Source organism: Rutidosis leptorrhynchoides, chromosome 1 (genome assembly GCF_046630445.1).
Source record: "Rutidosis leptorrhynchoides isolate AG116_Rl617_1_P2 chromosome 1, CSIRO_AGI_Rlap_v1, whole genome shotgun sequence".
Classification (NCBI taxonomy): Eukaryota; Viridiplantae; Streptophyta; class Magnoliopsida; order Asterales; family Asteraceae; genus Rutidosis; species Rutidosis leptorrhynchoides.
Genome location: NC_092333.1, coordinates 61,190,345 through 61,204,251, shown reverse-complemented (window position 1 = coordinate 61,204,251; position 13,907 = coordinate 61,190,345). Strand labels below are relative to the sequence as shown.

The window sequence follows — 13,907 nt, the reverse complement described above, 5'->3', positions numbered from 1 at the left end:
TGCAAGACCTGGTTCGCTAAGACCACCGCTCTGATACCACATGTCATACCCCGTCCTAATCCATCTGGATGAAGTCACCAACATCTGGTCCCATTGCGATGATCGACTCCAAATAATGTCATTAAAATGAGCAAATGCACAGCGGAAGATTTCTTTCATACCTGAGAATAAACATGCTTTAAAGTGTCAACCAAAAGGTTGGTGAGTTCATAAGTTTATCATAAAACAATAAAATTCATCATTTTGATAGACCACAAGATTTAAATGCTGCATGGTACAAATGGGCCCGAATCCTATACCCACCTGTAATGTACATGCGATATCTTTTAAATACAGTACACCTTTCTTGTGTACGAAACCATTTTCATAAATCATAGTAACTGTACACATATCTTGTGCACAAAAATAACATACACATAACCTGTGTATAAAATCATTCTCTCGATATATAACATTCACATCAACTGGTGGCAATTATCATGTCCACATAATTCAATGGTGGCAATTATCATGTCCACATAATTCAAAGGTGGCAATTATCATGTCCACATAATTCAACGGTGGCAATTATCATGTCCACGTAATTAAAATATGGCAATTATCATGTCCACATAATTCAATAATAATTCGTAGAACTTCTTTCTGCATAATAATTCATTCGAGGAATGTTTTGCTTGTGTCTATCTCGTCAAACATTTATAAAAGCATTTCATGTATTCGCAGTTCAAAATATATTTCAAAAGCATTTAATAAAGCAGTTGTAAAAACAGTGCATGTATTCTCAGTCCCAAAAATATAAAGAGTAAAAGGGAATCAAATGAACTCACGATACAATATTTTGTAGTAAAAATATTTATACGACGATACTGAACAATGCAGGGTTGGCCTTGGATTCACGAACCTATATCATTCATATATATATATATATATATATATATATATATATATATATATATATATATATATATATTAAAACGTATACTTCACTTATATATATATATTTTTTATATCTTAACTTATATGTTATATATATTATTTTAAAATAATTATTATCAATTCATTTAGTTATTTTAAAATATTTATATATATACATATATGTTTAGTGTTATATCTAAAAATCAATAGTTTGTTATATGTAAGTATAATGTTAATAGGTTTGATATATATAGTTATGTGAAATATTAATATAATTGTAGTATATGTAATAAGTATATTTTATGTACAAAATATTTATTTGTAAAAAAAAATTGATAGTTTTGATATTAATGATTTACTAATAATAGTCCTACTAATAATAACTTTATTACTAACGATAATACTAATAATAAAAATGATAATGATAATAATGATAATACATATGTTAATAATGATTCTAATAATACTAATAAGTATATAATGATACTAATACTAATATGAATAATAGTAATGACAGTTTGTGTTATTTTGATAATAATAATAATCCTAATCATAATAATAGTAATAATACACATATTAGTAGTAATAATAATAATGATAAAAATTATAATTTTAGTAACAATAACAATAATAATAATAATAATAATAATAATAATAATAATAATAATAATAATAATAATAATTTTGGTAATGAAATCTACCTTCCAAAGCTTTTCTAGAAAAAACATGTCCCGAACAGGGCTCGAACCCGAGACCTCTCGCTCACCCGCAAACACCCTTAACCATTCCCTCTGTCTTATTTATCTGGTTTATAATACAACCTAAAGTATTTATCTAGTACATGTTTCAACCCCTCTTCTTCACCAAAATCCAAAAGATCAAACAACTTCATTCTTAATAGTCAATCATCAAAATGGTCTTAGGATTTTTAAACAAACATGAAACAAAAAATAAAAGTGTTCTTGAAAAAAAAAAAATTTCATAAAAAACTGAATTTGAGCCTACTGCTGAAGCTCGTAGGTTCAAAAAAAAAATGTTCTTCCATTTCGAATACGTTTTGGACAATTCTTATAACACGAAATTAGTTTCAAATCATTCCTAAAAACTATTGGAATCGTCAATTGAACTTGAAACATCAAAACGAGCTCTAATTTCTCGATGAACAAATTGGTTGACTTTTGACAAAATAACTTTGACTCGCAAATTCGAATTCGTTATTAAGAATTGGAACTTGAAATTTTACAGAAAGTTTAAGTAAATGATTCCTAACAACTCTGTATTTTTAGTTTTTAAAATTTATTTCGAATTCAAGTTTTGGTATCTCACTGTCAAGAACACATGAACTCAAAATTTGGTTTTTAGATTAAGAATGTTATAGGTTATGATTACAACATGAATTGTGTTGCAAATCATTCCTATAATCTTTATGAATCATCAATTTAACTGGAAACATCAAAATAAATTCGAATTTGATTCAAGAATACTTAGTTGACTTTTAAAACCCAAAACTTTGACTCTCAAATTAGAGATTAATAGAAAGAATTGAGGATTGAAAACTTACAGATAGTTTAGTTAGATGAATTCTAACACTTCTGCATTTAAGGATTTTGAAAATTTGTTCGAAATCGAAATATGGTTAAAAATGCAAGAACATAGGAACTAACTGGATTTCTTATTCTTTTTTTTTGTTTGTCTCAAATTCGATTTTTTTAGCAGTTGTAAGTAGTGGAATTGATAATGAAATGAAGACTTGAATGATTCTCATAATAACAGAGAGTATTTGTTTGTTTTATAGCAGAAGTACATGGCAAGAGGGATCAATCAGTAGAAAAATAAATAAGAATAAAATAAAAAAAATGGACATGGACTTCTAACGGATTTTGTTCTCATTATGGACTGATTTATCTATCTGGGACCAGATTTAGAGACAAGCAAATTTGTGAATTGGACAGGAAGAAGAACAATATGCCAGTTGATAAGGAAGTATAACAGATTCCATTTGATTTTATGTACTATATCTATTATTAATAATATAATTACATTAATAAAAATAATAGTGTTATCAATATTAAAATTAATAAAAATACTAATAATAATAAAAATAATAAAAATAATAAGGGTAATAATAATAATAAATCACAATAATAATAACTTTAGTGAATTTGATGATAATTATAAAAATGATAATAATTATATTAATATTGATATAGATAATAATAATAATAATGATAATAATAATAATATGATAACATTAACAATATGGGTAGAAATAATAATCATAATAATAGTATTATTATTAGTATAACAAATAACAAATTACATGTTTCAAATTTGATATTAATATTTAATATTAATAATTATATTAATAATGAAAATAATAATGATATTTATATATCAACTATATTTTAACTTGTTATTAAATTTAAATTATTAATATTACATATTATTAATTATATAATACATATATATTATAACATAGTTGAATATTTAATATTTCTATATTTTGCATATGTTACAATATACATATAATAATAATTATGTACATAATTCATATATGTTTATATAGATTCATTTTAACAACAACATTATTATCTTGTAACTTTTCTTACATTTTTAATTCAAATGTTTAAATCATATTTTATTATTTTTAATTATCATATATACTTACATTTATATATATATATATTTAATTACATATTTATTTACAAATAACTTGTTCGTGAATCGTCGAAGATTGTCAAAGGGTAATTGATTACATGAATATAGTTCCAAACTTTTTGAGACTTAACATTATAGACCTTGCTTATCGTGTCGAAATCATAATAAGATTAAGTTTAAATTTGGTCGGAACTTTCCGGGTCGTCACAGGTAGTACCATAACATGTATGTGACAAGTATTATGATGTGAACCACGTGCCGGTAGCATCAAGTGTGAACCACGTGCTGGTAGCATCAAGTGTGAACCACGTGCCGGTAGCACTATAAAATTTGGATGTGAACCACATGCCGGTAGCACTATAAAATGAGGCGTGAACCACGTGCCGGTAGCGTCAAAGTGTGAACCACGAGCCGGTAGCACTATAAAAGAGTGAGACTCAAATGCGTATGGTGTGAACCACGTGCCGGTAGCACCATAGCGTTATGGTTAACCATATTATGTTGATGGATATTGTTTAGCATGATATATATATATATATATATATATATATATATATATATATATATATATATATATATATATATATATATATATATATATATATATATATATATATATATTGTGTTGAGTATATGCTAATGTGATGTTGTGATAGTGTACGAGTTGTTAGCATTATGAGTAAGACGGCATGCTATTTGAGTTATATTCTCATATGAGGTATTTGGTGGGTGCGAATGCAAATAGATGGGTTATATATGTGTATGTATAATTGTTACACTCACTAAGCTTTGCTTACCCTCTCGTTGTTTATCTTTTTATAGGCTCCGGCGGAGACAATGGTAAGGGCATTCGCATGGATTAGAGATCCCGCTTTGTTTGTAGGGGACGCTTTTGGATGTTATAGCTTTTGGAGTTTGACCGAGATTTGGGTAGTTTAACCCCCAAACACCATGCTCATATTGTCGTTTGGAATTTAAACTCTTATGGTCGAACTTGTATGTTTTGAACGAAACTCGTAAAACGGCCGATGTGGGTCCCGTTTTGTAAAACTCATTTTATGATTGAATCGTATGAGTTTTTCATATTAGAACATGTTGTGAAAAGCGTTTCGTCTAAAAATATCGGGAAGTGGGAGATCTTTATTTGAAAATGGACAAAACCGGACAGAAGCTGTTGGGACTTGTGCGCGCCGCGCACCTTAAGGTGTGCGTCGCGCAATCTCCTGTTATAAAAAAAAAAATTTTGTTTCGGTAATCGGTTGTTTATTGTTTTGGGTTGTTACACTCTCTCTTCCAAAACCCTAAAACGCGATTGATCATCGGACCGAAGAAGTTACTCCGTATTTGATAGAGGGAACTGAAATCAAAGACATGATTACATTTCTCGTCGTTTTGTAGACCAGTGAATCGAAGAACACGAAGATGGTGGGTTTAAATTACAAAATTGAGGGATACATTGTTGAATTCACCTTGAAATCGTCTGAAGCCTAGCCAAATATCACGTTGAATTGATATACCGTTCAGTAAAAAGTAAGGCATCATTTTTATTTTTAAGAAGAATGTTTCTTTATAATGTTTTTTAATATATTAATATATTACTTCATGTTGCTTACTTATATTTAATAAAGATTTGCTCCATATTTGATGACGAACACATGGAAATTTCATTTGCTGATTGAAATACTATTGTGAAAGTTTCTTTCATCTTAGTAGTTACCACTACCACGGTCTTTATTTGTCATTAATTTCACGAATTTATTTGTCCATTGGCAATTAGGTTTTTGTGTGAGCCACTGCAATGGCAGCAATTGGGGGTAGACTAAGATCAAAGCTACAACCATCAATATCCTTATTGGTCGATAGTAACATATCCAAACTACCAATATCGAAAGCCTACATTTCTTCTAATTTATTTTCATTTACAAGACAATTAGCATTCAATTACACAACTCGAAGTACTGAAGATGTTCAGCATTGTCAACAACATTCGTATAGATATTTGACGCCTCGACTTTACCATGATGGTAGGCCCAGAGGTTCGCTTTGGAGGGGAAAGAAACTGCTTGGTAAAGCAGCTCTTTTTGTTATTTTGGGGTTAAAAAGAGTCAAAGACGATGAAGAGAAACTGGACAAGTTTATTAAAACTCATGTGTCAAGGCTCTTAAATATGGACTTGGTTACTGTTCTCAATGAGCTTGAACGCCAAGACGAAGTGGACTTAGCCGTCAAGGTTTTAACTCGTTCCCTTTTAATCAATTAATCTCATCAACTAACTAGTTGTCTTGTTAGTTTTTTTACACTTCTTCATATAAGTGTTATTTTTGTACTTTTATGTCAAGGGGATATGGTTTAGCAACCACGTGGTAACTTTATTAGCTAAGGTATGAAATTCAAGTGGTAGTTTTGAATTATGATGAACACATTCTCAGGTTAATATAAAAACTAGGATTATGATATTTGTACTCGTTTGCTTTAGTAGTTTCAGGTGGGATCATCATGGTCAGTTGTAGTGTTTGCATACATAAATCATTTCTTAAAGTATCTTTTTTTTTTTTTTTTTTTTTGTAACGATCTCATATTACTAACTTGAGGAAGTTGGCTTAGCTTTTTGGAATGATCTGGAAATTTGCTCTGGACTGATACTAATAGGATAGGTATTGAGTCATCATTGTCGCATAACATCCCTTACTTCTATTGTTTGTATAGCGTTTTTAGTATAATCCTGTTATGGGAATGTAGTAACTTGGTACCATTAGCTTTCACTCTTTGCATACCATTTTCTGTTAATCTATGTGCTGCTGTGTTTCTTTTTTTAATGTGTCTTACAGTTATTTACATGTTTACCACCATAACAACCATATATTAAGATTTTTGGGTTATTATGCAATTATCCATCATGTTTATGGTGAATTCTATGATCTTGAATAGATAATGATGTTTAGACGGCACACTTATGTGAATTCTTTAAACTTGATATCTGGTTTTTATCTTACACCTATGTTATGAAATTTTCAGATGTTTTGGGTGATTCAAAAGCAAGACTGGTATACACCGGATGTATATATATACAAAGACTTGATTATCTCATTATCAAAATCCAAGAACATGGACGAAGCAATGAAGTTATGGGAAAGCATGAAAAAGGAAAATTTGTTCCCTGATTCTCAAACATACTCAGAAGTAATACGAGGTATTTTAAGGTTTGGATCACCCGGTGATGCTATGAACATCTACGAAGACATGAAACAATCTCCATATCCACCAGATGAGTTACCATTCAGAATTTTACTAAAAGGCCTTTTGCCACATCCTTTATTAAGAAACAAAGTTAAGCAAGATTTTGAGGAGATTTTACCTAATCAGGGTATTTATGACCCACCCGAAGAGATTTTTGGATTGCGTTAAACAACTATTCTTGTATTCTACGGAGTATTCTATTTGAGAATTACATTACATGATATAAATTATAATTTGGTTTAAAGATAGTATAGTAAAATAGTAATACGTAGTATATCTTGATGGTTTATGTTATGTTCGAGTTTTGAGCATACTATTATAATTTCTTTACCCGTTTATATAAAAAAAAAAAGCTAATCATGCTATTTAAATTTTTCTGCCGTTTATAAAGAAAAATAAGCTTTTGTTGACTATGTCAACATGAGATCATATATGTATGTGTATCTTTACATATATCAACATCAACATGAGATAATATATGACATGAAATTGAATTTCAATTAACCAACACTATTCAATTTAATTTAAAATTAATAACATCATTTAAATTTTTAAATTTTTTTACCATTAATATAATATTTGGAAATGATAGTGTTTGGTACAAAATCTAAAACAACAACAACAAGAAAACTCAATCCCGTACATACGAGGTATCAGGGAGGTGAGATGTAGACAATCATTCCTCTATCCTAGAATAGAAGAGAAGTCATTTATCTAACCACGAGTCGAGAAAAAATTATCCACCGGAAGAGAAGATCATCTCTCTCTACTCCGGGGTAGAGAGATTCCTTCCGTAAAGACTCCCGGCATAACAAATAAATAAATTATAAAATGAAATAAAATAAAAATAAAAAATAAAACATAAAAAATAAGAAATAAAAATAAAAATAAAAATAGAAATAAGAAATAGGAAACTAAATAAATAAAACAAATACAAAATCTAAAAGATTATCATCAATATTATAATTTTAATTTACATAAATAAACTAATTAATATAATGTACTTAATTTAAAATTTTATATTGTTTTATTTTTAGCATAAATTAACACTAATGAGTTATTTATGAAATATCTATACTCGTACAAATTTATCGGAATCGTTTATCGTTTATATACATATAAACTTTAACTAGTTTGTGATATATACCAAACACTACATATATCACAAAATATTGAAATTTTCGAAATTTACATTGTGTTTTAATAGTGAAAACTAGTAGAATAAATTTTTACAGCTGTAGTAGTTGTTAGATTACAGAAAGAAGAAGTCAATTACCATATTTAGTAGTTGACTTTTGGGATCAGAAAGCTAGTTTCATCCTTTCCCAAGATAGACGAGTCACATGATCACTTCAACAACAACAATATGCCAAACTAACGGATCCAAATCAGACAACATTTCCTCAAATAATAAAGGGGTTCCAAAAGTATTTATGGAGCCTAACCTTTTTAGAAATTAGCTGTTAGTTTTTGTGTACATATATACAACACTTAGCCAATGTAATCTGTAACAACTCAAGCTTATGAAATAAAAACTGATCATTACAATTACATTTTATACTCTTTAATTCTCTTAATTAACATGGTATCAGAGCTAACGGTGAAGATCTAGGATCAATTCAACCGTTTACAGCTTCACTCACTTACCAAGAAAAAGTTTTTAAGCTGTCATGTCAATAATCGACGGTAGCTCAAAAATACAGAAGCAGGAAAAGAGTTTCGTGAATATAGCTGCCATGTCACATAATGACGGTAGCAAATTAAGAAACACTTACCTGAATGTCATGTGTCAACCATCTAAACAGAAACCACAATCTTCAACCATTGCCGAACAACCTTCATCTTCTTATCTAGAACAACCGACTGCAAACCACATTCAATCACAAGAACAACCATATTGTATATACTGTGACAAGTCAGGACATACAATCATTTAATGTTTCAACCTTATCGGGTGTCCTGAGTGGTATAGCAAACGGAAATGTGGCAGAAAGAAGACGGTGGTAGAAGAGACGGCCGGCGGCAACCAAAAGGTCACCTGCAACGGCAGCTCAAGATCTACCAATCGAGTAATACAGAAAACAACAAGAGGTAACTCAAATTCTACCTTACCTCAAAAATCGACCAAATGGGTGAAGGTTAAACCTTCAAACCCTAAGGCCATTTATTCCCATCAATCGATTAAATTGAAAAGGAATAAACCCAAATCGGTAAAAGAAACCCAAATCGACCAAATTTCTTGTATCAATCAGTTTGATTGCCTTCATACAATCAAAACAGATGAAGGATTAATTTTATCTTCAATCAAAAGTACCAGATGTTGATAAGAAAGAGAAGAAAACGTCAAACCCTAAATGGGTGATTGAGACAAATCGTTTGGTGACTGGTAAAGAGAAGGAAAAAATATTGAACCCTAAAAGGGTTGATACAGATCGTGTGGTTGGATTTAGCGAGGGTGGGCTTGGACTTAAGAATATGGGTGGGCTTATAAGAAAAGATTTGGCCCAAGGTATAAGTAATAAGGACTATCCTTTTAATTTGGCCCAAACCCAAAATCATATTATAAACAGCTTTGAACAAGCCCAACACTCTATTTTTCTGGAAAATAAACAATTAAATAACGATCGTTTGATAGGAAAAGCTAATATTGTTTCAAATAATACGAAAAATGTTGAATGTATTTTTGATTGCGGTGCTACCCACACAATGACCTTTGAAAAGTCCGATTTCTATTCCGAATCAAAACCTCGTGTTAATAAAATTCAAACGGCTAATGGAGGGATTGTTCAAGTTGAAGGGGGTGAGAGAATTGAAGTCACTCTGACTATGAAACTATCAAATTGTTTATATATTCCAACCCTATCTCATAAACTCCTATCTGTTAGCCACGTTACAAAAGAACTGAATTGTTCTGTTTTACTATACCCTACGTTTTGTATCCTTCAAGATATCAGGACCGGGGTGATTATTGGGCGAGACACTGAACGGGGTGGGTTATACTATGTAGACGAAGTAATCCAACAAGGTTATGTGATGCTTGCACACGGAACACCCGATAGAGAGGCATGGTTATGGCATTGGAGATTGGGTCACCCTTTTGCCGGATACTTACATGCTTTATTTCCTAGTCTTTTTAAATCCAATATTAATTTAAACTGTGAGACTTGTATTTTGGCCAAAATATAACGTCCTAAAACTCAAATCAGAAAATGACAATTTTTTTTTTTGTTTAATAAAAGCTGACCACCCAACTCAGGCTAAAGCCGCGACGCGGCTGGGCTGGGCGCGACGCGGCCAGACTATGGAACCGAAGGTCAGTTTTACTCAAAACTTCTGTAACTGAAATACACTAGTAGGCGCGGCGCGGCTATGGGACCCGCGACGCGGCCCTGTGTTTGTTGCTGATGGTGAACTTTAACTTGCTTTAAAACCACACTTTTACAATTTATAACATCACACAACACCATTTTACCAACATAATACATTAAGGAAACTTAACTTTTAACACTTCCATACATCATTAAGAAATACAAATAATGCTTGGTCGCGCACGACCCGTTACACAAATCAAACATGCCATTTTGATCCATTTCGACTCATATGTAAAACTTGACCCAGTTCGACTCATTCCATTGTCAATTATACTTCAATTGAACATACTTAAACCTTTCATTAACCTTATTACAAAATCTTTGACTACTTGTTTACTCCAAAACGTTTAACGGACTTCAACTCAAGACGTTAACACATGCATTTATCCAAAAACATAATTCGATAGAAACTTACTTGAGCTAGCCCTTTTTCTTCAATTTCCTCACCTTCTCTTTACTTTTCTAACACTTGTTACATATCATTTACATATCATTTCAAGAACTTGCTATTTATGTACTCCTTCCTTTAATCACTACTTCATGCAAGTCCACTTTACAATCTTGTACCGCTTTCCAAGAACCTACAACATGTCAACAACTAATAGAGGTAAGCTTTAAACTTAGTGAGCAACATAGAGTGTATAAAAAGACTAACGATAAACGTGTCTATTCTTTAAATCATATTAATTTTCATAAACGTCGTGCTTGTGTGGTAGCAATTCTTATTTATAAGAATGGTGCATTCTTTCTCCGTGCCACATCATTACATGACGTAAACACATATCTACAACATAGTAATTTTCATAAGGGAAATATTTTCAATAATAATAAATCATCATTCGAATAATACTTACCTTGCTTACTTGTCATGGACAAGTGTATCACCACTTACCAAATTTTGGTCCTCATGATCGGCTTATACTAGCGGGAATTCCGTCTTCACTGGTTCATCACAAACTCATGTTTCATCACTCTACTCGGACCCTTTTTTTCATTAAAATACTTGAAGACTTTTTTAACATTTTAAACATTTATTAGCAACTTAACAAATCAACATTATAATGACATCTCCCATAATCATCACTATCTTGTCATTAACAATCGTGACATAAACTAACGAAATTATGTTTATTAAATTATCACCTTATTAGTTTACAATAAACATTATAACTGTTTCGTTCAACCACAATATACTCATGAACATAATAAGCTACTCATCATGAAATTGAATATATATAATTAAATCATTATTAGAACATGAATTTACCTATGTACTCACCTTGGCCTCTTTTGTACACTTGGTCGCTTTCCTTCCCTTGATTAGCTCCTAATAACAATGCTAATCACATTAATAACATATGTAATGACCCGGAAAATTTTGACTTATTTTTAACTTAAATCTATAAATGATTTCATAATTCAGACGATAAGCAAAGTCTGTTATCCCGAATCTCAAAAATTTTGAACTATTTATATGGATTCAATTATCCTTCGACTGTTTTCGACGATTCATGAACAACTATTTGTAAATAGATACATTATCAATCTATATATATATATATATATATATATATATATATATATATATATATATATATATATATATATATATATATATATATATATATCAACTACTCTATATTTGTATATGTACATGTAAATTATTACATTATTAGCATTATTATTTTTATAGTTATTAATACCATTATTAATATTAATATTATTATAATTAGCAGTAAAATTTTGACTTTAGTTATTATTATGATTATTAATATTATTATCATAATTATTATTACCATTATCATTAAAAATTAATATAGTTATTATTATTAATATAAAAATAATACCATTTATTATTATTATCATAAATAAGAATTTATCATTATCATTATAATTATTTATTATTATTATTTCTATTATTATTATCATTATTATTGAAATGTCCCGTTCATATTGATTATAAACGTTCCATATTAATTGATTTCGTTGCGAGGTTTTGACCTCTATATGAGACGTTTTTCAAAGACTGCATTCATTTTTAAAACAACCATAACCTTTATTTTATCAATAAAGGTTTTAAAAACATTACGTAGATTATCAAATAATGATAATCTAAAATATACTGTTTACACACGACCATTACATAATGGTTTACAATAGAAATATATTACATCGACATATGTTTCTTGAATGCAGTTTTTACACAATATCATACAAATATGGACTCCAAATCTTGTCCTTATTTTAGTATGCAACAGCGGAAGCTCTTAGTATTCACCTGAGAATAAACATGCTTTAAACGTCAACAAAAATATTGGTGAGTTATAGGTTTAACCTATATATATCAAATCGTAACAATAGACTACAAGATTTCATATTTCAATACACATCCCATACATAGAGATAAAAATCATTCATATGGTGAACACCCGGTAACCGACATTAACAAGATGCATATATAAGAATATCCCCATCATTCCGGGACACTCTTCGGATATGATATAAATTTCGAAGTACTAAAGCATCCGATACTTTGGATGGGGTTTGTTAGGCCCAATAGATCTATCTTTAGGATTCGCGTCAATTAGGGTGTCTGTTCCCTAATTCTTAGATTACCAGACTTAATAAAAAGGGGCATATTCGATTTCGATAATTCAACCATAGAATGTAGTTTCACATACTTATGTCTATTTTGTAAATCATTTATAAAACCTGCATGTATTCTCATCCCAAAAATATTAGATTTTAAAAGTAGGACTATAACTCACTTTCACAGATATTTCCTTCCTCAGTAATAAGACTTGGCCACGGATCGATTCACGAACCTATACAAATATGTACATATATATCAAAGTATGATCAAAATATAATTACAACCATTTTTATTATGTTTTAAAGATTTGAGTGTATTAAGTCAGCTGTCCTCGTTAGTAACCTACAACTAGTTGTCCACAGTTAGATGTACAGAAATAAATCGATATATATTATCTTGAATCAATCCACGACCCAGTGTATACACGTCTCAGGCTAAATCACAACTCAAAGTATATATATTTTTGGAATCAACCTCAACCCTGTATAGCTAACTCCAACATTACTGCATATAGAGTGTCTATGGTTGTTCCAAATAATATATATACATGGGTCGATATGATATGTCAAAACATTTGCATACGTGTCTATGGTATCCCAAGATTACATAATATATTAAAATACATGTATAATACAATATAAGTTAGCTAGGATATGATTTGTATAGATTTGTTAAACATTTCCCGTAGCTAAAAAGATCAAAAAATATCCAATCTTGTTTTACGCACAACTTCTTCATTTTAAATCCGTTTTGAGTGAATCAAATTGCTATGGTTTCATATTGAACTCTATTTTAAGAATCCAAATAGAAAAATTATAGGTTTATAGTCGGAAATTTAAGTTACATGTCAATTACTAAAGAGGTAGTCATTTCCGTCGAAAGAACGACATCTTGATGACCATTTTGAAAAACATACTTTCACTTTGAGTTTAACCAAGATTTTTGGATATAGTTTCATGTTCATATGAAAAATCATTTTCCCAGAAGAACAACTTTTAAATCAAAGTTTATCATAGTTTTTAATTATCCAAACCAAAACAGCCCCCGGTTTCACTACGACGGCGTATATCCGATTTTATGGTGTTCATCGTGTTTCCAGGTTTTAAATCATTAAGTTAGCATATCATATAGAT

General features: G+C 30.0%; 1 protein-coding gene across 1 annotated transcript; it reads left to right on the top strand.

Annotated features, from left to right (window-relative positions):
* The first annotated feature begins 4,847 nt into the window (after positions 1-4,847).
* On the top strand, positions 4,848-6,978 carry LOC139860513 (protein THYLAKOID ASSEMBLY 8-like, chloroplastic). The gene is made up of 3 exons (XM_071849267.1): positions 4,848-5,103; positions 5,351-5,803; positions 6,589-6,978. The coding sequence occupies exons 2-3, from the start codon at positions 5,372-5,374 to the stop codon at positions 6,976-6,978; spliced, it is 822 nt and encodes a 273-aa protein (XP_071705368.1). The 5' UTR covers positions 4,848-5,103; positions 5,351-5,371.
* The last annotated feature ends 6,929 nt before the right edge of the window (positions 6,979-13,907 follow it).

What these genes read in the sequence shown, in the direction of transcription:
- LOC139860513 (XM_071849267.1), top strand. Translation starts at nt 5,372, where the DNA reads ATGGCAGCAATTGGGGGTAGACTAAGATCAAAGCTACAACCATCAATA. An exon ending in AAGTGGACTTAGCCGTCAAG is followed by an intron (nt 5,804 to 6,588) that starts GTTTTAACTCGT and finishes TGAAATTTTCAG; the next exon opens with ATGTTTTGGGTGATTCAAAA.